This window comes from Furipterus horrens, unplaced genomic scaffold (assembly GCF_987537825.1).
Source record: "Furipterus horrens unplaced genomic scaffold, mFurHor1.1.pri manual_scaffold_1, whole genome shotgun sequence".
Taxonomy (NCBI): domain Eukaryota; kingdom Metazoa; phylum Chordata; class Mammalia; order Chiroptera; family Furipteridae; genus Furipterus; species Furipterus horrens.
In genome coordinates, this window is record NW_028327171.1 from 42,224,541 (window position 1) to 42,248,493 (window position 23,953).

Genomic DNA, 23,953 nt, shown 5'->3' on the forward strand with positions numbered 1-23,953 from the left:
AACAAGCAGACTCTGCTGAGAGACCAGCAGTTTCTTCCTCCGCCCCAACCCCCTCTGGTTTGCACAGTGAAAAGCAATGAGGCTTGATATTCCCCAGCGCTGGGATCATGAGCTGTGTGGACTGGTCAGGAGCTGAGAGCGCTCCCCAGGTGTCTCTATTGACTTTTTAAAACATGTGACTGCACTTTCCGCCAGCCTGCTGCTGCTGCTGCTGCTGCCACCGCTACCACATTGCATCCTCTCTGCCCAGGCTCTGCCCCTCCTACCTGTCTGGATGGGTATTTCTTCTTTATATCTTTGATTGCTGGACTTCTATGCAGCTCGATTTTCTGGAACTTCTGGTTGTCTCTAGTTTTGGGGTAGTTGTATTCCTTCTTAGATGTGGAGAGAGACGCAGGATGTCTGTCTACACCTCCATCTTGGCCGGAAGTCATCTGTGTTTTTCTTTTAATTTCCATATCGCTCCCATCTCAGGTACCTTAGGTTTCAATATTGAGCTACGCAGGTCATGGCCATAGACAATTTTCATTGGGTTTAATATCTCCTCAAAGATTGCCTAGCAGAGTTTTCAAGTCAGTTCTTAGTGCTAAATAACACAGTACATCTGAAAAACATATAGGGTTGGGATTTTTCCAAACAAACAAAATCCAACAGTTACAAAAATCAAGTTTATGAACACAACCCTGCTAGAGCACATTTAATACACAAGCTGCAATCTTATTGTTCAAGTTCAGTTATTTCTTCAAAAATTTTATTAGTTTTTATTCTGTCCCCAAAGTCTATTCCATATGAACTTCACAGTTTTTACAGATTTCTCGTAAGTTCTAAAACTGTCCCATCTCATGTGCTACAGAAAATTGTGCTCCTAGGGGAAAAAGTTATTTTTTAAAAAAGTTGGACTCAGACACCACCCAAATCAAGACTGCAGCATGACTTCATTAGCCAGGAATTTTAAACATACAGCAACAGGCTGAGGAAGCCAATTTTATCCATATAGAAGTGAAACCATCCTTGAAATAACCCTCAGCAAGTGGGGGGTTTTGCCGCCATCTTCAGCTGCCCCTCCACTCCCCCCACATACCCCCGCCCCCCAAAAACAAGTTAAAAGCAAGAAGTAGTGCCTACAGTGTCAGGTCACACAAGTCACTTTGAAATTTTCAAAGAAGAAATGATGACCTAATCTTTTCCAGTTTCTCAACATTGGCTTTAATGCTACCAACATGCCAAAGAGACTAAGGTAGAAGAGGGGATGCCAGTAGAATTAGGAAAGTGACCCTGATTACTGATAAATAATGCCAGACTATAAGAGATTAAAAAATAGTGGTAACAGATGATGAAGAAATACAGGTAATGAATAGACCACTGGGGGGGATTTGATCACAAATAAAAAAAGATGATAATTATACAGAAAATCAGTTGTAAAACAAGGGCACCTTTTCAAGGTATATTTGCAATATAAGAACATGAATATATGGATAACAAGCAGGTACATGGACACATAGGCATTAGGAAGGCGTGGAATCTAAGGTGCAGGGGCTACCTTCAAAAGAAGACATCAAAATTAAATGCCAAAAGTGGAGTAAATGGGGAATTAGGAGCTTAAGAGAGCGGATCACCGAAAGGACCAGCAATGCCAATTACAAATGTGACCACACCAAGAAGCAGAGCCTCTTAAAAGACCTTCTACTCCTCTGATTTTGAGTCTAAGTCACTATTGCTAAATTTGCTGTGATTTTTTTTAATTGAAACTAAATTTTACCTTTACACTCTTGTCCTCCTCCTTGAGCATATCTTCCAAATTGGTAGCTTTCTCTTCTGCTGACATAGATTTCTCAGTAATTGCCTTTAATTTTTTTTTGGCAATCTCATTATAATTTTTAATTTTGTGTAACCTAGAGCGGGTTTATAAGGAAAAAACAGAAAACATGTCTAAAATTATTTAATGAAAACAAATAAGAAATAGTTTATCTAATGATTTTGTCATATAACTTGAAGGTTTCTTTTGCCATTAACCTTTTTATTACCAATACATATTTAATAAGCCATAAAAGTACTGCTTCTGAGACTCTGTGATGAAAAACCTGGGAAATGTTTTAATTTAGTAATTTAGTAACTATAATTTTAAAGTTATTTAACAAAAAGTTTTATTTTCCTAGAAGTAGTTAAAAACTATAAACATATTTAAATATCTTTTTCTTACCTTGTTGTTTCTTCATGAATATCCTTCTTTATTTTGGAAATATTTTTCCTCAGAGCTTCTAAGTCACTGGAACTTCTACTCACAGTGGCTTTTAAAGAATCCAGCTATTTATTAGTAATTAGACAGAAATTATATATTTACTCTCTATAAATTAATTTAATTTCCAAAAATTTTATTTGGAACACTTTATTTTCTAACTTTCATTATTCCCATAAACACAATAACCATACTGCTATAATACATATTAACAGTTTTTCTTTTTGATGTACTTTAAAGTTTTAGATGAGTTGTTAAATACTGGAAAATTATAGAAACCCACATTATGTATTTAAAAGACATATAGCAAAACTTCACAACATTGGATTTGACAATGATTGCTTGGAGGTGACACCAAAGGCACAGGGAACTATAAAAAAAGAGACAAACTAGACTTCATTAAAATTGAACTCTTTTGTGAATCAAAAGATAATATCAACACAGTAAAAAGACAACACAGAGACTGGGAGAAAAAATTAAAAATTACAATGTGATAAAGAATTAATATCCAGAATGTATGGACATCTCCTAAAATTCAATAACAACAACAACAACAAAAAGATTCAAGACTGGGCAAAGGGCCTGATTAGGCATTTCTCCAAAGAAGATGTACAAATAACCAATAAGCACATGAAAAGATGCCAGTATCATTAACCATTAGGAAAATGCAAATTAAAACTACAATAAAATTCCACTTCACACCCATTAGGATGGCTACTATAAAAAAAGAAAGAAAGAAAGAAAGAAAGAAAGAAAGAAAGAAAGAAAGGGAAGAGAAGGAGAGAGAGAAAGGAAGACAAAAAAAGAGAATCAAATAAAAGAAAAAAGTGCCAGACAAGAAAAATAACAAGTATTGGCGAGGATGTGGAGAAATTAACTCTGTTGGTACAGCCACTGTGGAAAACAGTATGGCAGTTCTTCAGAAAATTAAAAATAGAATTTACCACATGATCCATCAATTCTGAGGTAACTGTACATCCATGTTCACAGCAGCATTATTCACAATAGCTAAAACATGGAAGCAACTCAAATGTCCACAGATAAATAGATAAGCAAAATGTGGTGTATACATACAATGGAATAGTATCCAGCCTTAAAAAGGAAGGACATTTTGACATATTGTACAATGTGGATGAATCTTGAGGATATTATACTAAGTGAAATAAGTGAAACAAGCCAGTCACAAAATACTGTATGACTCCTACTTAGAGTAGTCAAACCATCGAGACAAAGTGGAATGGGACTTTTTTAGCAGGGGCTGGTAGGAGGGAGGAATGTGGAGTTACTTGTTCAATGGGTACAGAGTTTCAGTTTTATAAGAAAAAAGAGTTATGGAGATGGATAGTGGTGATGGTAGCACCTTAATAATGTATTTAATACCAGTGAACTTAAAATGATTAAGATGGTAATTTGTATGTTATGTATATGTTACGACAATTAAAAAATTGGAGAAAAGAAATGAATGTGTTACAACATGAATAAAACTTGAAAAAAAAATCTGTAAGAAATGAATCCAAACACAAAAGGCCCTATATTAAATAATTTTATTTATATGAAATATCCAAAATAGGCAAATCCACAGAGACAAAAGGTAGAGTAGTAGTTGTCAGGGGCTGGATGGAGGGGGGAAAAGAGAGTGATTGCTAATAGGTGTGGGGTTCACTTTAGAGAGACAAAAATATTTTAAAGTTAGATAGTGGTGATGTTTTCACAATTCTGTGAATACACTAAAACCCATTGAATTGTACACTTTAAAGAGGTGAATTATGATATGTGGATTATATCTCAATAAACAAATTATGAACTAATGAACGATTGAAGAAATCCCTGCATTCTTTTCTGCAATTGGTTTAAACTTTAAAATGTTTGAAAATGAGTTATTAGCATTGACATTTAACTTAGTCAAGAAATTCGTTTATTTTACTTTTTGAAGGATCTTCTGTAATTGTTCCCTTTGGGCTGAAGAAAAATCTTTCCTTCTTTATCAGAAATAAAAAGCAGAACAACTTATATAATAAAATGCTCTACAATATTCCAGTTTCCCATCTAAACAATGTTAACTTCAGGTAATATGGCCTTAAGACATAAATTTCACACAGATCTCTTTATTGCTAACTAAGGGCATTGCAACTTCTCCCTATGAAATAATCCAATTACCACATATGCCACAAAAGAAAAGAACAAAACAAAAGTTTTCTTCTCTCTTAATCTGTTTCAAGGTATTTATTTGACCACTACATTGTCCTACCACCGGACTGAAACTTATTCCTTAACAAGATGAGAAACTGAACTTAAATAGGTAGTTCCACTTAGAATTTTATACTTAAAACCACAATACACTCTCAATGGAGAGACATTTCAAGTTATAACTAATGTCAATATTCACCTTCACATTTTCCCATTTGTCAGTTATCTTATAAATGGGAAAATTTCCAATCTAGTCCCTTCAGGAGCCTTTTGCCTTGGATCACTAACAAAACTTGTGACAGGCAAGATGGGTGCTGTACAACTCCAGGGGGGGGCCTTCACACCACCTGTGCTGTGGATGGCACCCCTCTGATGCCTTCACCGGTCAGGCCCAATCAGAGTACCTTAAAATTTCCACAACATGACGGGATGAAATAAAAAGAACTAAAAGGCAGTTCCTTAATCAAAGGAAAGGCTTTGTACTTATTTTTAGTTGACATATCAGTCTTTTTAGTTGACATACCTCATCCTTCAGTTGATTTCTATTAGCTTCATGATGCTGATATTCCATTTTACATTTTAAAACTTTACGATCAGCAACAGAAATTTTTTTCTCATACTCTGTGTTATTTCCAATCTCACTTTCCAAAAATTTGACCTTTTCCTTAACCAAATTTTCTTTTTCTCTTATTTCCTGCTTTATCCTTGCTAATGCCTAGGATTTAAAACAAAATGTTAAATATATGTTTAATATGATGAACAAAACAAAAACTAAAATGATTTTAGTTTTATTTTTCTATTATCATATTTAATATTTATTTTATCCAAACTTCTTAAGAGAATGTTTTTTAAGAGAGACTATATTTATATGAATTAAAACAAAATAGAAATATACTACACATCAAGAACAGTAAGCTCGCATTTTTAAAGGTCCCTATATTTTATTTTATCTACTAGGTACTTTACTAAAGAGTTGAGGAAAATATCAACCTTTTATAAGTGAAATATAACAGTTGAATAAATGAGTATCTTCTCCATTTGGCTCCAACTTCTATCTTTCCAGCCTCACCCCTTTCATTTGTACACCCACCCTTTCTAAATAGGGCCCCATTCTATCTCGGCTCTCCCACCCCAGCACTTGAACCACATTGGAGTTTTTGTGCATCTCCATTTACCTTTTAGACCTGACCTAAATTAAGCCTCTTACAGGATGGCTTTTAATGATTCCTCTTAGGTAGACTTTATTGTTTGTTTCCACTGTCATGTTAAAGAGGGTCAACTTTTGAGCAATGTGGAACAAAGATGATTTTATATGTGGGGAATAAGAAGATCATATGAAATATGTTGGATGAATTGGAAGGAGAAGAAAAATTTATCTTAAAATGCATTTCTTCTAAGTTTCCCAGAATGCGGTCCAACCAAACAACTAATCCCAGGAGATGGGGTTGGGGGAAGTATGTGATCTGAAATCAGTAAGTTTTAGAAATGCTGCATATAATATTGTACATATTAAATGGATATACATCTGAGATGCACTGCATTTAAAAATTTTTTAATTGTTTTATCTAATCTCCCTGTATGCTCTCTATAACAACTAACATTCTATAACTGTAGCATTCTATATGTCTGCTGTGTTCATTCAACCAAACAACAGGTCAAAAGTTCTTAGGTTTATATATGTATATGTCAAATGATCATTCTAGAATTTCCTGCCTTATATTGATTTTTCTACTAATTAATCAGATACTTTAATACTTGCATCAGTGTTCACATTATTTAACAATGCTAACTATTCACAGTTAAGCTTTCATATAGGTAATGCTTATAAGTAATATCCCAAAATTTTTACCTGGGATAAAAGCATAATAGAAAAATATTTCTAAATAATGTAAAAGTTCCGTTTAAGAAGCCAATTTCAGGATCCTAAGGTCAGACTCCTGCCAAGAAGACACTGAGAAGGCAGGGACTGTTCGGGAGGAAAAGGAACAAATGATCCAATCTCAGATTTAATCCTCCAGTGCTGTGAACTGGTCTCACTGGCTCACAACCGACTTGCCCATCTCTTCTCTATGCTGTGTTCAGTGGAATCATGTTGGTATGGAAGCAGTTTCACCACTGAAATCGGAAATGCTACAGAATGGGAGCCAGTTGTTAAACACTTAGAAGCATACATCCACCTATGGAGCCACTTCCTGGCACCCTCCCTATTCTCCTATCATAGAGACAGCCAGGAGATATCAACCTGTAAGTGAGGAGCCACTGTGATTATGACAAGTTGTGTATTCTGCCAAATCAGCAGGCGGCGTCAATTCAGCTGTGGAGTTATAGGAGAATTCAACGGTGGATCTGCAATCTTACATTGGACACATTTTATATACACAGAGGAAGAAGTCAGGACTCGATGTTTGAAAGCAGTAAGAAGTCAAAGAAGAGAAACCAACATCAGCATTAAGAATTAAAAGGAACTCTTAGTCGAGATTGGTTCTCCCTTGTCTCTCTTAGGGAGGCATATGCCATTTTGTTGATAAAATGTTGGTCACTTAAAGAAATTTTAAATAAAAGAATAACATACTTGCAGATAACAATTAAACTGCACCCAGATATCAAAATTCCTAACTCAGTGATCTAAGCTGCTTGCCAAATGCCTTTCCATGGACTAGAGTCAGAACGTTAATATGTCTTCTCATCTGTCCATCATTCTCAATCCCTTCTCCTTCCCAACTTTCCCTAATTTCCCCATTTTTACTCACCACTATGTTACCTCTTAACAAATTCCAAAAAAAAAAAGTTCTAAATTACCTTGGAAAGTAGCAAAAGATAAATCTAGCTTGGTATTTAATCTGAGCTTCTACCCCATTATTGGTGCCCTCAGCTTCGAAAATGAAACTTGGTTGTGGTCCCAGTTTCTTTCCTGACTCTCCCTCCTATGGCATGGCCCTCCATCAATCTCATTTCCCTGCACCTAACTGTGTGCACCAGTAGCACACACGTTAAATTCAAGGTACCTTAAACAACTGTGTAAGTAGGGCATTTGTTTTACTGCAATAACATAATCCACTAGCTTTCTCTTGTTCTACATTTTAGAGATGGCACAATTTAGTCTTTGTCATTATAATATCATAAATAATATATAAAATTATATTTCTAACTGGTTATAGAGTCAGTTTTGAGAAACAGTTAACAACACTACTAAATGTCCTACAAAAGTGACTCTCAAATAACAATGTGATTTACATTTGATATGAGTTAGTTAAATACAAAAGAGATAAATACAGCTAAACATTGCAAGGACAAAGTAATTACTTTACCAAGGCACAGTTATCAATGTCTTGATCTCTCTTCTGCATCTGTTCTATTGTGTATTCCCACTGTTTAATGAGTTCTTGTCTTTCATTATGAATCTTACGAAAATCTTGCGCTGCTTTATCCAATTCTAACTGTCAAATAGAGAGCAAATAACATTTCTGCGAATATAAGTTCTTTTGCAAACATCGTTCTGAAAATTAAGAAATAAAAATCTTCACTAAACCAACCTGTGCACTTCGAGTTTCTGTAAGTTCATTGTCAAGTACCTTTTTCCTCTGATTACCTTCCAAAGTCAGTCTTTCTAATTGCAGAGTCAGTGCCTATGAGTTACATGCAAAAATAGTCATTATTATCATTTGATTAATGTAAAAGCTGTTAGCATATCTCACACTGAGTATTATAAATATATATTTATTTGATATCTAAAACACCCACAAAATATATATACTTTATCTTTTAACCTCACGGTGCTGTAATAAAAAATGAACTGTTTTTTAAAAGACTTATAACGCATTTTAAAGTAAGTTAGAAAAAAGGTTAAACAATTTTCTATTTAAAATAATGCATTTGGTATTAAGTCTATTAGAAAATAGCATGTTTCCAGACTTCTGGCCAAGATGGAAGCCTACACAGGCAAGCTGCATCTCCCTTCACAATGAAGAAGGAATACAACTACCTCAAAACTAGAGACAACCAGAAGTTCCAGAAAACTGAGCTGCATGGAAGTCCAACAAACAAAGGTATAAAGAAGAAATACTCATCCAGAGGTAGGAGAAGCGGAGCAGAGGTGGAGAGGATGTGGTGTGGTGGTGGCAGTAGCAGCGGCAGTGGCCACCTGGCAGAAAGCACAGTCACACGTTTTAAAAAGTAGGGAGGGACACCTGGGGAGTGCTCCCAGCACCAGACCAGACCACACAGGCACGGACCCAGCACCAGGGAAAATAAAGTCTCATTGCTTCTGACTGTGCAGACCAGTGGGGGGTGGGGCAGAGGAAGAAACTGCCAATGTCTCAGTAGAGTCTGCTTGTTTAAAGGGCCCCCACTGTCCTAGAATGTCCGCAGACCCACCAACTCTGGGAATGACAGCCAGGGCAACAGCTAGAGAAGCGCCACTTCCATACGGGAAGTGGGAGAAGTGCCTAGAAAAGGGGCGAGTGCTGAGCAAGCAGCATTGTTCCTTCTCAGACTCCTCCCCAACATACAGCACCACAACGTGGTGAAACAAGTTGTCCATTACTGACAAATACCTAAGGCTCTGCCCCTTACAACGTAACAGGAGCAACAGCTCTACCTAAGACACAGAGGCAAAAAAACACAGAAGCCTGACAAGATGAGGAGAAGTATGGCCCAAAAGAGGGAACACATCAAGGTTCCAGTGGGAGAACTACGCAATGATGAGATTGGCAACCTAACAGACGCAAAGTTCAAAATGCTGGTTATAAAGATGCTCACAGGATTGACAGATATGATTAAGTATGGCAAATGCATAAGGGAAGAAGTGAAGGCTATGCTAAATGAAATGAAGAAAAATCCACACAAAACCAATGGTGAGGAGAAGGAAACCGGAATTTGAATCTACGATTTGGAACATAAGGAAGAAAAAAACAGTCAACCACTACAGAATGAAGAAATAAGAATTGAAAAAAACGGGAGAGGCTCATGAACCTCTGGGACAACCTTAAACGTGCCAACATTCAAATCATAGGGGTGCCAGAAGGGGAAGAGGAAGAGCAAGAAATTGAAAGCTTATGTGAAGGAATAATGAAGGAAAACTTCCATTTGGTGAAGGAAATAGACATACAAGTCCAGGAAGCAAAGAGAGTACCAAACAATCTAGGCCCCAAAAGGACCACACAAAGACACATCATCATTAAAATGTCAAAGGTTCAAGTTAAAAGGAGAATCTTAAAAGCAGCAAGAGAAAAGCAGAGAGTTACCTACAAAGGGTTTCCTCTAAGACTATCAGTGGATTTCTCAAAAGAAACTTTGCAGGCAAAAAGGACTATTAAATGTGATGGAAAGCAAGAACCTACAATGAAAATTACTCTATCCAGCAAAGCTGTCACTTAGAATGGAAGGGCAGATAAAATGCTTCCCAGAAAAGGCAAAGCTAAAGAAGTTCATCATCACCAAGTCATTATTATATGAAATGTTAATGGGATTTATTTAAGAAAAAGAATATCAAATCTATGAACACTAAAATGACAACAAACTCACAACTATCAACAACTGAATCTAAAAAATAAAAACATAATCCAATTAAGCAAACCAGAATAAGAACAGAATCATAGGTATGGGGACCATTTGGAGGGTTATTAACTAGGAGGGGAAATGGGAAGAAATGGGGAAATGGTGCAGGGACTGAGAAGCATAATTGGTAGGTACAAAATAGACAGGGGGGAGTTAAGAGTAATATAGGAAAGGGTGAAGCCAAAGAACTTATATGCATGACCCATAGACATGAACTAAGGGGGGTGGGATTGCTGGAGGAAAAGGGGGTACTGGGAGGAGGGGTTATAGGGAAAATAATTGGAACTACTGTAACAACATAATCAATAAAATATACTTTTAAAAAAAGAAAGAAAATAGCATGTTTCAAAATACTAAAGTGTTACCAGATTTCATTACAAGTAGATTTTCTATAATGATTATAAGAACATATTAAATAATTAATAGCACTAAAGTCTCTCAAATTAGCAAAAACTATATGTAATAGTCAAATTATGAATTAGACAAACAAGTTAAAATACTTATACATAGTTCAAGTGTAAAACTTTCTGAAATGTTTTAGAGAACCCTTCTCAGTCAGGATTCTTAACCTGGAGTCTAAGCATCCCTAAATGGTCAAAGGGCTTCAGAGAATCTAAAAAACTTTCAGCAAAATTTTGTAAGTATTTGAATATAATCATTTTTCTAGATCGAGAGAGGATACTTGGCTTTATTCGATTCTAAAAGGGAACTATGACCTAAAAAAAAGTTTAAGAACTTCTGCTTTAAAATTCTAAGTCCAACTTAGATAAAAAGATTGACACAATACAGATTCAGAGAAAACTTGACATTACAATTTCTAATTTCTCACCCTAATTTTATTATCATCTTGTTGTGCATACTTCTGAAGAGTAAGGGCATCGCTGTCTTTGTGAGCTGATTCTTCTAACCAGGCCTCCAATGCTTGCTGGTCCCAGTTCATTTGACATTTCAAACCATCCAATTTTTGAGTAAATTTAAATATGCCATTCTAGTATCCAAAGAGAGGGCATGGGGAAGATTATAAAACATTATTTACTATAAGAACTAAAATAAAACATAATACTACATATTATACAGAACATATAAAAAAGAACAAAAGAAGTCCTGTCCCTGTACCTGATCTCCGGATGAATATAGCATATTTAATCACATAACTATCATACTTGTATTTTAATTCTTTAGTTGTAAAATAGAGAAATTATTATACAAGTTGAGAACAGTAGTTGAGCTAAAGTTTGTTTGAAAAGGTTTTAGGATAGTTCCCCCAAAGCAATCACATTTTCATTCCACCATAGCCACCCCAAGTGAATGTGCAGTCTTAGTAAAAATAATGCACTTGATATGCTAACTAAAGCCTAACACAAATCCCCTTCTGCTCCATTTCCAATTGCTGCCTCTAAGAGCCCTCTTATACAGAAATTATGGAAGCACTTTTAATGGAAATAAATACAGCATTTCAGAAAATAAAAATATTTCTGTACATGTATTCATTTTACAAATCTAGATTCATAAAAGAAAATTGATGAATATACAAACAAACACAAATTAATCAAATATGTATGTGTGCTCTCTCTCTCTCTCCCTTCCTCTCTCCCTAAAGTCAATAAGCATATCCTCAGCTAAGGATTTTAAAAATTATGTGTATGTATTTATACTTATACATATATGCGTGTGCATTTCCATATTCATATGCATATGTAAAGAGATTAATCAAATTTGGAAAGTGCCCAAATCAAGTAACTAAAAACTAAGGAAAAGAAAAAAATAGGTACAGTAGTTTAATATTAGTCACAAGCTGATACGTTAATACGAAAGGTAAAAATTTTTAATAAAGAATGAAATTCAAAATTAAGTGATTTTTTAAATGTTGCTTTAAAAAATGTATCACTTTTAAATAAATTATGCCTAGTATTGTATAACAGGCAACCAACATGGTAGTTTGCACATAGTAAGGCTCAGTGAGTACTTGGTGAACGAATACTGGAAAAACAAATGTAACGTTCTATCATTATTTCATTCAAATCACAGCTCCATGGGCCTTTTATTGCCCAAGAAAACAATATAAGTAAATGTCAGAAAACTAATGGATGCCTTTATCATACAGAAAAATAAAAATCAATGTTTCGTGAAGGAAGAAGAAACAATGGTACGAATTTTTAAGTAAAATTACAACACATACTTCCTTATCACTTTTCTTTTCCTGGATTGAAGCCATCTCATTTTCCAGTCGTTGGATTTCATTCTTCACTCGACTCAGTTCTCTTTCAGCAATGATCTTAAAATGTTCTTCACTTTCAATCTCATGTTCCCTTGCTTTGCAAAGAGACTGCAGAAAAATATACAAGATAGAAAGATTGTTTAAATTTTAATATTAAAAATATGTATTTATGATAATCCATTAAACAAAAACATAACAAAGTTACCACAAAATGCTTAAATTAAGTATTATTAATTCCACTTCTTGAAAACATATACCATATTAGACTCTGTGATTCAGTGTAGTCACTGTTGCTAATTAGTTTTAAGAAAGTTAGTTCCTAGAATGTGCAAAGAGAAAATATTGTTGTCAGCAGTTTCCAGATATCATGCTAGTCTAGGGAAATTGCAGAAAATCAAGGTTTATATTGTCTCTATCCTCATAAATTGAGATTTGGCTATAATAGAATATACCTACAAAAAGTCTCTCTCAAATCCCCAACCCAATGGTTTAATAACTTGAGGAAAAGATGTCGTTCCTAATAATTTATTAATTAATTATATCAGGATTCAAAAATCTTGAGTATTGTTTTTAAAGTACATTAAATTTTTAACTCCTAATAATATATGTTAAAGCATGAAATAGCTACTCATCTATAGTAATTACAAATTGGTATTAAAGTGACTTTGTTCATTTTTAAGAATTATATAATTTTTCAAAAAAGATGCACATAATAGTTTGAAATGGAAGTTAGTAAACTCTCCAATGTTGATGTGCTGAGCTGACTAATTTTCTGAGCATCTTTAGGGAATGAGGTTTTACACATGAGTAGATTGTCCATAAAAGAGATACTTTAATTAATCACCCTAAGTTTTAAGTTATTTGTATTAATTTTTCTAAAATGCATTATACTTTTCCCAGATATCCTAAATAGTCTCCTAAATATAATTTAACTTCTCTTTTATCTCAGGATTGTCATTATAAATTTCAATTCTTAAACTATGCTAAAAGACTGTTATCCAAAGGGTTACGGAAGTATGTGAACTATTTGCTTCCACTCAAAATGGTCCCAGTGGATTGATTGTACTGCATAATTAAAAGTAGATAGAAACTCTTTTATATGTTATATTAGGTCTGCTTCTGCTGAAAGTCATCATTTCTCACTGCATTACTATACCCGTCCTCATATAATCTTCTGCTTAACATTATATTAAGCTGGTTGAATGATGATTTCTCCTTTCAAATGAATTAATTATTCCTTGAATTTGGTGGCAGTAGTGAGTTCCTCAGACTTTTTTCTTCCTGTTTTCAAAATCAAAATTATGTTTACAATAGCTTAGTTATGCTAAGTTTTTCTATTATACCTGTAAAATGCCATGGGAGATATCCCATGACTACACATAAGATAATTAACATGAATTTCAACATTATATACCTGTGTAAATGAGAACTCTTGCTTAACATTTTTGAAGTGAGAAGACATAGCATTAATTCGCTCTTCATAATCATGTAGCTGGTCTTGCAACCTTGACTTTTCATCTTGCAGCTTTGACAACTGTAAATAACAAATATAATGATTAGCCAAAGTATATTAAATTTTTACCATATTAAAGGATGTAAAATCAAAAGAAAATTAAATTTTCATTTACTTTGCTTTTTAAAATATCCATTTGAATTTCAAAAATCTATTGCCCTCTCAGTTATAAAATAGTTGTGATTTAGAGATTACTGTGGGAAAATTAACACCATGTTAAAACAGAATAGAAATCTCAAGATTTACAACATTAGCAGAATCCATAGCTAAAAAGCATTTTAAAGAGAAAAAAATGAGATTCTGTTCCATAATTAAATGACAAGATCTCTAAATCAAACAAGAGCATAGTACAATGCCTAACAAGAAAAATAGATCATAAGCCATAAATTTGAAAAGCAGTTGGACAGTAGGCATAATAGCTCCTCCCTAAACAGCTATTCAAAACCAGCAGATTTAAAGCTAAGCTCAACAGAACAGAATTAACTCCTATGTGCTTAGAAACTGTTTCTTAAAGTATTTTGTGTCTTTGAATTATAATCCTGAGTAGAAACAAAACAATATAAATGCAAAGCAAATAAATATACAAAAAATCTTTTAAAAAATACAAGATAAATTCTCAGGACTATTAGAATATGTCATCCCTCAAAGCCATATAAAAGCTCAACAAAACAAAAATATGCTTCCTTATAGTCTTGAGCTGTGTTTCCCAAAGTTGGGACTACAAACCAGGAAATGCACAACACAACTCACTGAAGTGCATTAAAAAAATATTTGAATTTTAAAAAAAGAAAGAAAAAATACTAACATACTCATTTGTTATGCCCTATGTTTTATTAAACTTACTAAGTAATACTAAATATGTATTTCTATTTTGTATTTCATTTAAATTTTTAACTCCCACTTTTGTTTACTTTGTTGTCCTTTTCTTTTTAATCTATTAAAAGGAGTTCTTAGTTTCTCATTTTTCATCTTACTGATTGTTATGGGCTGAATGTGTCACCCCCAAATTCCTATGTTGAAGCCCAAATCGTCAATGTGATGGTATCAGGAGGGCGGTGGCTTTTGGGAGGTAAGTAAATTTAAATTAGGTCATGAGGGTAGGTCATTCATGATGAGATTAGTGTTCTTGTAATAAGAGAAACCAGAGCGGCTTTCTCTGCCATGTGAAAACACAGCAAGAAGGCAGCCATCTACAAACCAGGAAGCCTGCTCTCACCAGGACCCAATCCTGCTGACACCCTGACCTTGACTTCTACACTTCAGAACTGTGAGAAATAAATGTCTGTTTTTTAAATCACGCAGTCTACAAAATTTTGTTAAGCAACCCAGTCCAACTACAACACTGATTCAAAATGAAGTCATTTAAGGCTATGTTTTCTCTGAGTTTTGCTGTTTCCCACGGATGTGGGTATGAAGCAGTCTCCTTTTATAGTTTCTAACTGGTGACTTTCCCTTTTCAATTTTTCTTTGACATAAGAGTGATCCGGGAATATATTTCTGAGAAACTTGCCTAAGTATTTCAAGATGGATTTCTAGCTCAGACTGCCAAACAAAATACCATAGACTCATGGCTTAAACAAAAAGAAATTTATTTCTCACAGTTCTGGAAGCTGGAAAGTCTAGGATCAAGATGCCTGTCAATTTGGCTCTGATGAAATCTCTTTCTGATTTGCAGCCTGCCACATTCTCTCTCTATCCTCACACCCAGGAGAGAGTTCCAGTCTCTCTTTCTCTTTGTATAAGGACACTACTCCTATCATGGGGACCCCACCCTCATGATCTTATCTAAATCTAATTAACTTCCCAAAGGCCCCACCTGCAAATACCATCACACTGAGGTTTAGGACTTCAACATATGAATGGTTGGTTGGGGTGAGGGGTGTCAGAAACACAATGTTTCTAACAGCAGAGGATAATTTTTGAAATTAACACAAATCCTATTGGTTTATAATCAGAGGATGTGACCTATACAATTTCTATCACTAATTTTTAAACCATTTTTTAAATGGTTTAACCACTTTGTAAAATACATTAAGTAGGGCATTAAGTGCATTCACATTATTATACAACCAACACCACCATCCATCTCCAGAAATTTTCATCTTCCCAAAGTGAAACTCTGTACCATTAAACACTAACTCTCCATTCCCCATTCCCCCTGGAAATCACCATTCTATTTTGTGTCTCTATGAATTTGACTACTCTGTGTCTCATATAAGTGGAATGATACACTAGCTGTCCTTTTGTGTCCAGTTTATTTTACTTAGCATAGTGTCTTTAAGGTTTATCATTTATTTTTTTAAATATTTATTTATGGGTTTTTTTTCTATTACAGTTGTCCCACTTTTTCCCCTATTGCTCTACCCCACCCCACCCACCCCTTCTCCCACAGTCCCTCTCCACTCCATTACCCCACTGTCCATGGGTCATTTATACTAATTCCTTGACTAAACCCTTCCCCTTCTCTCCACCCTTCTCCCTACCCCTTTCCCCCATGGTCACTTTCAGTCTGATCCTTGTTTATTTGCTTCTGGTTCTGTTTTGCTCATTTGTTTGTGCTGTTCATTAGTGTCCTGTGTGAGGTAATATCATATGGTATTTGTCTTTCACTGCCTGGCTTATTTCACTAAGCATAATACTCTCCAGTTCCATCCATGTTTTCACAAATGATAGGAGTTTCTTCTTTCTTTCTGCTACATAGTATTCCATTGTGTAAATGTACCAGTATTTTAATCCACTCATCTACAGATGGGCACTGAGGCTGTTTCCAGCACTTGGCTATTGTGAATAGTGCTGCTATGAACATAGGGGTGCATAGGTTCTTTTGAAATGGTGTTTCAGGATTCTTCGGGTATAATCCTAGCAATGAAATTGCTGGATAAAAAGGCAGCTCCATTTTTAGTTCTTCGAGTATATCATTCATTTCTAATGCATTAAAGTTTTCATTTTGGTCTAGCACATGATCTACTTTTATATATGTTTTATGGACACATTTTCCAATGTGTATATTCTCTTTTTAAAGGATATATACTTTCTCTGTTTTTATTATCAATCATTTCTAATGCATTAAAGTTTTCATTTTGGTCTAGCACATGATCTACCTTTGTAATTGTTTTATGGACACATTTTTTAATGTGTATATTCTCTTTTTAAAGGATATATACTTTCTCTGTTTTTACTTTTATTGAAATTTTTATATCTTTTATATCCTATTTTTGTCAATTAGAATTATCCAATTATGAGGCAGTCAATATTGAAGTATCTTACTATAACTGTATTTTTGTCAAGTCTACTTGTGTTTATATATTTACCTGTTGTGTTGTTTGGTGCATACAGTTTTATGGCTTTTATTTTCTTCATCAATGACAACTTCTATCATTGTATAATGAACCCCCCAAAAGCATCTTTTTTTAGTGAAAGCATAATGTTAACTCCCCACAACTGATCATTCTTTCCCCATAGATTTCTATTGCCTCTTTCTTACATATAAAGATACATGTAAAGACCATCAGATATTGGTTGAAAACTTAAATTATCTGAGGGACATCAAGATAACCAAAAAGATCCCAGAGGAAATAGATAACTCAAGACACAAAAGAAAAGAACTAAACGCACACAAACACACATAACCACAGAGACTGGAAATGACATTGTACTCCTAAAACAAGATCATGTGCTACAATAAAGCAACAAGAAAATAATCTGGAAATTAAAGATATGCTTGATATAGTTGCCAAAATAAAAATTGCATTGTAAAGATGAAACAAAACTTTAAACACTTAGAGGTTAAAAAAGTAACCTTCAAAAAAAAATCATTCTAATATTAGATTACGTACTGCTGGAAAATAATAGGGCAATACTTTCCAAATTCTTGAAAAAATATTTTTAATCTACAATCTTCTACCCAGTCAAATAACCATTAAATGTTAGAGGAAATAAAAAAAAATTTAAATTAGATTGTTTACTTCCCTTACACCCTTCTTAGGGAGACCAAGAAAGTGTTCCATCAAAAAAAGAGAATAATCCAAGAAAGAAGAAGATATGTGATCCAGGAAATAAAGTGACAGCTCAGCAAGGGGGAAATAAAGAGAATTCAAAAATTGACAGTTGGGAAATAGGCCTGTGGGAAAATTGTCCATATTGGAAAATATAGGACTCCAAAAGGAAGGAGCAGGGGAGAAAGCATCTTGAAGATCTGATATAAACTTAAAGCAGGCCATGCAAGGAATCAAGCTGGGAACTGAGGGTGCAAGGAATTAAAAGCACTGTACAATGGCTAGAACACGACCATTCAAAAGATGAGTCAAAATGAAATAGTCAAGAAAAGATAAACTGAGTAAAATTGATTAACATGAAGGACAAAATTAAGTCTATAAAACTAAGACTAAGTACTTGCAGTAAATTAAGAGCATTCAAAGAATGAAAATAAAATAGCCCTTGATAATAAAAATTAATAAAACCACTATTTTAATGGGATGAAATAATGTGGAAAAAAATATAAGAGATAAGTGAGCTAATGTCTTCAATTATAAGATGAAAGAGCTAGGACTTCTGGCCAAGATGGAGGCCTAGACTGACATGCTCCATCTCCCTCCACAACTAAGAAGGAATACAACTACTGCAAAACCAGAAATAATCAGAAGTTCCAGAAAACAAAACTACATGGAAGTCCAACATATGAAGTTATAAACAAGTGGTACTTGTCTGGACGGGTAGGAGGGGCGAAGTCAGGGCGGAGAGATCAAGCTGCGTTGCCAGCAGCAGCTGCAGTGACGAGTAGCGAGACTGCAATAAGCACAGGCACCCGTATTTAAGGGGAGGCGAGAAGTGCCAGGGGAACACCCATGGCTGCAGTCCAGACCCGTCAGCTCGTGATTCCAACGCCAGGGAAGGCAGACCCCCATTGCCTCAGATCCCCAATGCCTGGGGACGGAGGAGGAGGCTCCCAGTCTCAGGGGAGAGTGAACAGTAGGAGTTCATCTTGGACTCCCGCCCCCACAAAAAGCACCACAGTGTGGTGAGAAGGGTCGCCCAGTAGTGACAAGTGCATGGGGCTCCACCCCGTATAGCATAGGAGGTGTGACAGCCCTGCCCAAGAAGGAAAGGTAAACAAAACTGTCAGGATGGCAGGGATAATAATAGAGATACCAATCACACAGCTAACTAGAAAGCATATACACGAATTAATGGACAAACAGATCGATAATCTTTCTAAGGCTCAGTTCAGAGCTATAGGTATAAGACAGCTTACAGAAATAACAGCAGGACTTAAGACAGGGAAGGAATAAAGGCTGGTCCTGCTGAAATGAATGAAAACAAATACAAAACAAGTGGTGAGGGAAGGAAAACCAGGGATCAAATCAACAAATCGGAACAGAGGGAAGGAACAAACAGTCAACCAGTGCAGAAAGAGGAAACAAAAAGTGAGGAAAATGAGGAGAAGCTCAGAAACCTCTGGGAAAACTATGAGAGAGTGAATATCCAAATTATAGGGTTGCCAGAAGGTGAAGAAGAACTAGAAATGGAAAAATTATGTGAAAAAATAAAGAAGCAGAACTTCCCTAACTTGGGGAAGGAAATACTCACAGGTCCAGGAAGCACAGAGAGTTCCAAAATACTGGACCAAGGGAGAACCACACCAAGACACATTATAATCAAAATGTCACAAATTAAGGATAAAAAGAGAACCTTAAAAGCAGCAAGAGAGAAGAAGAGAATTATATATAAAGGAGTCCCAATAAGACTATCAGCTGATTTCTCAAAGGTGACTCTCCAGTCAAGAAGGGACTGGCAAGAAATATTCAAAGTAATGAAAAGCAAAAACCTACAGCCACGATTACTCTAACCAGCGAAGCTGTCATTCAGAATAGAAGGGCAGAGACAACTGAGTGGGGATTAAATGTTGGAGAAGGAGGGGACAGGATGCAGGGAAGCAAGAGGGGGAAAAAAAGTGAGACAACTGTAATGGAAAAACAAACAAAAAAATTCTTAGTGGGGGAAAAATGAAAATATGAAGAATGGAAATGCCAGTTCAGTGAATATTAGAAGGACAAGGATTTTCCTTCACACTGTATATTTTTCTCCCTATCTGATCCGTCCAGAGTTTGGCATTCTAAGGAAGTAATGACATAAGTTTATTTGCATAAAACTAATAAGACATCCCTAATAAGAGTAGGGGTGTGGAGGGGAGGATGGCCCGGGGACAGCCAACTGACCTGGAGTCTGCACAATCCTTCCCCCTGTGGGAAGGCCATCCTCCCCTCCACACCCCTACTCTTATTAGGGATGTCTGGACCCAAGGGTAGGTAGGACGATGACCATGTCCAGCTTGAAGCAGCTAGAGGAGCTTGAGACCTTTGCCCATTGTCCTTTATAAGATTATAAAGGGTCTTAATATCTGAGAGGGAGGGATTGTTATTTTTTATTGTTAAAATAATTAATTAATCATTTATTTATTTTAAAAAGAAGAAGAAGAATATATGAAAGGGTGAAGCGGGAGAGCTTGTATGTATGAACCATGGGCACGGACTTGGGGGGGATTTCTGGGCGAGGGGGGTACTGGGTGGAAGGGAGTAAAGGGGAAAAAAATGGAACTATTGTAACAATATAATCAATAAAATATACTTTAAAAAAAAAAAGAATAGAAGGGAAGAGGAAGTGCTTCCAGGACAAAGTAAAACTGAAGGAGTTCATTAGATCCAAACCACTGTAATATGAGATGTTAAAGGGACCTGTTTAGAAGAAGGAGGATCAAAACCATGAACATTAAAATGAAAACTGTATCACAACAACCAACAACAGAAGCTAGGGAATCGAAACAAAGGCAAACTAAGTAGGCAAGGAGAGTGGAAAAAGAATTATAGGTATGGGGAACATATTGGGGGAAGGTCAGCGGAGAGGGGGAAGTGGGGAAAGGGAGGGAGATGATGCAGGAATTAAAAAGCATAGTAGGAAGGAGTGGAGTAAACAGAAAGATGTTGAAAAGAATTATATGCACAACCAATGGGCATGGACTAAGGGGGGTGGGGGCAACTGTAAGGAGGGGGGTCACTGGGTGAAGGGGAGAAGAGGGAAAAGAAACTGGGACAACTGTAACAGCATAATCGATAAAACATTAAAAAAAGATGAAAGGGCAAGGAGTCAACTCATACTGTCTACAATTGGGACAAAAAAAATTTAAACAATAATTTAACCATTTTGTTTTTTTCTTGTGTAGGTTTTCTTAATGTTAAAGGAATATTTTAGCAATCACGATCTCTTGTAACTAATACCTGAAATTCAACAATTCCTTTTTTTCTTCTCTTCAATGTAAATAAAATTAAATTTAAATTTTTATATTAAAAATAGCATATACAGTCCTGGCAGGCATCGCTTAGTTTGTTGGAGCATCATCTCGTAAACCAGATGGTCATGGTTTTGATTCTGAGTCAGGGCACATGCCTAGGTTGTGGGTTTGGTCCCAGACTGGCGGCACACAAGAGACAACCCATCAATGTTTCTCTCCCTCTTTTTCCCTCCCTTCCCCTCTCTCTAAAAATCGATAAGCATATCCTTGGGTGAAGATAAGAGAAATAATGCATATATAGTAGGATTCCATTATCTTAATATTCCTGTTTGTCTTTCAATTTATGTATTGTAGACCATAATGTCTGGAATATTTGTTTATGCCATGATAGTCACTTCTATGGTCAACAGTAGATACTTTGGGGAGGCAGTATTTTATACTTTTTATTTTATACTCTTCTCTCTGAATATCTTAACTTTATACAGGGGTTGCTTTTTCAATATCAGAGTATTCAGGTAAAGCAATTATGGCCCCCTCATGCTTCTTCTTTCTTATAGCTCTATAATATTTTTTAAATAGCTAATACAAGTAATATGTATATAATATCCTGAGACAAATATTATATTACTAACACCAAAACTAACATTTGAATGGAACTTAAACCTGTTAATACATAACAAACCTATAAGATATTTATTTTACTTATCTTCAGTTTACAGAAAAAGAAAATGGTTCAGTGCTGGTAAGTACGATATAACCCAGGGCTGGATACTTCTTAAAATGCTTCAGTACTTAGTGCTAGATGTCTTACATTCCCTAATGTTGCCCTTTATTGAAAACAAAAACTGCAGCCATCTAAATTAAGCGTGAATACATAGGTGGTCAGAATATTTTGAAAAAACAATGAATGATTTTTATTTTCAGTTTTTATTCTATATTTTCCATTACCATTTATCCCCTCTAAACCCTCTTTCACCTTCACCCACCAGTCTCCTCCCTCATCCCTGCAATCACCACATCATTTTCATTTTTCAGAGAGAAAACCTTCTCTTCCATTCTCTAAGTAGTGTAAACATCATCTGTTCTTCTTTGATCCTCTTCCACACAGCACGTTGTCGTGGGATGGAACTTGAGACTGGCTGCTAAAGGCTTTTTCAAGTCTCCTGAGCTGGGTGCAATTTTATTTTGAACAATCACTACGCACTGGTTACAAGATGATGTAAAATATTCCCTGCAACTAAAATATTTTACATCATTTTGTTACAATTTAATCCTCCATTTGAAAAGGTGCACAGTTCACATTCTTACTGGAACGTCCCTCTTAAAAACAATTTTTTCGAGTCACTTTCAACTTGAAACATCATAGGCAGAACTCAAAGAAAAATGTGAAGCAGAAGAGTTTTGTTTATACACACCCGCAAAATAAATTTTGCTATGCAAACCATAGAAGCCCCATAGCAAAACGCGCTTATTTCTGAGGAAGGAGAAAGTGGGCGCGAGAACCAGACTTTCCTCTTCTGCCCAAGAGTCTGGAAATGAGTACAAGAAGGGGGAAAGGACGAAGGAGTAGAAAGATTCGGATTTTATAGTCCTGAATATCAATTACAATCACTTTAATATATTTTTAATACTTAGCAAGTACCAAAAAGGGCGGGCAGATGAGAGAAAAAAGAGATGGTGCGGAGGAGCGTTAGACAGAGAAGAGATGGCATTAGGGAAGGAAAGGAGAGAGATAAAAGGGTTGGGGTGTTTTTGCCAACCAGAAAACACTCCCTAACTACCCCCACCCCAAAAAAAGACCCCTTTCTTCCCTTAACCTTCACCTGATCCTCACCTGATCTTCCAGTATCTTGTTCTCCTTGTTCGCCACTGGGATGGCGAATCCATCCTCCCACTGCAGCTCTGCCAGAAATTCTCTACTCATGACAGCAAACGGTACAGGTGCAGAGAAAAAAGATCCGCCTTTTCTTAAGGCCCATGAACAGCACCTGAAACAACCCGCGACGACCACAAAGCTTCGTTGAGGTTGCCTTCGTATCCCTAGCAACTGCTCCGCGCCCTTAGTTACCAAACAGGAAGCGCTCAGACCCGGAAGCAAAATTTCCGGTTGAGTATTCACTCGCAGGTACCCAGAAACCCTTTTCTTCTTAAGCACCAGGGAAGCGCAGCAACTTAGTCCTCCAGGGGTTCGCTAGGGTTGCCAGGCGCCAGCATAACTTTCCTTCAAAGTGCGGCTACGGGTAGTCCCCCCGGTGCAGTCGCCCAGAGGCCACATGGTACGAGAATGGCGTTGAGCAATGCGACTGCCGGATCGCCGGTGGAAAATGGGGGGCTACCGAAAATAATAACCTGGGCTTTCCTTGCAAGTGGTGTTTGTTGAGTTTCATCCATACACGAAATCTCATAGGCTGAAGTAGACTTGTATTTTGAAGCAGAATTCTATTCTTCTGTTTTAATCTCATGGTCTGACCCACAATGCTCACCTGCTCCACTGAACTGTCCTAGCTGAATGCAGAGATGGCAAACTTGTAGCGCAGAATTTGGTGGTCCCTCCTGAGCCACTCTACACTTTAGTTTTTCTTTAGATTTTCGTTTATTAGCATTTACTAATCTTTAATTTAACATAAATATCTGTATTTCTTCCAAATCTTGAAAAAGGCTAGGAAACACTGAACCCACATTATCGGTTGAAGAGGCGCCCCCTTTAGATTGCAAGCGGGATTTAAATTAACCGGCTGGGTTGGCACTCAGGCATTTGAGTTTATAGCTTCTATTTGTGTAACACCTCAGAATTGGAAGGACAAAACAGTCAATTAATCTAATCCTTTCATTTTTCTAAAAAAATAAACTGAGCCTTCCTGAGGGGAAACCATTAAAGTAGATGTTCTTGGCTGGAATACCCTTTACCACCGAATCCTAAGCATAAATTAATTTTGCTTGTTCAATAACTATCTGTAG

General features: G+C 36.0%; 1 protein-coding gene across 1 annotated transcript in view; it reads right to left on the reverse strand.

Annotated features, from left to right (window-relative positions):
- The window catches only part of CCDC39 (coiled-coil domain 39 molecular ruler complex subunit), a 48,375-nt gene extending 25,378 nt beyond the window's left edge, over positions 1-22,997 (reverse strand). Inside the window, exons 1-9 of the mRNA XM_090274286.1 lie at positions 22,830-22,997; positions 13,612-13,731; positions 12,159-12,305; positions 10,809-10,967; positions 7,957-8,049; positions 7,732-7,860; positions 4,947-5,138; positions 2,201-2,304; positions 1,760-1,892 (exon numbers count right to left, since the gene is read on the reverse strand). Coding sequence (XP_090130412.1) covers positions 1,760-1,892; positions 2,201-2,304; positions 4,947-5,138; positions 7,732-7,860; positions 7,957-8,049; positions 10,809-10,967; positions 12,159-12,305; positions 13,612-13,731; positions 22,830-22,919 — 1,167 coding nt within the window. The 5' untranslated portion in view covers positions 22,920-22,997. The remainder of the gene's footprint in view (positions 1-1,759; positions 1,893-2,200; positions 2,305-4,946; positions 5,139-7,731; positions 7,861-7,956; positions 8,050-10,808; positions 10,968-12,158; positions 12,306-13,611; positions 13,732-22,829) is intronic.
- Positions 22,998-23,953: the final 956 nt, after the last annotated feature.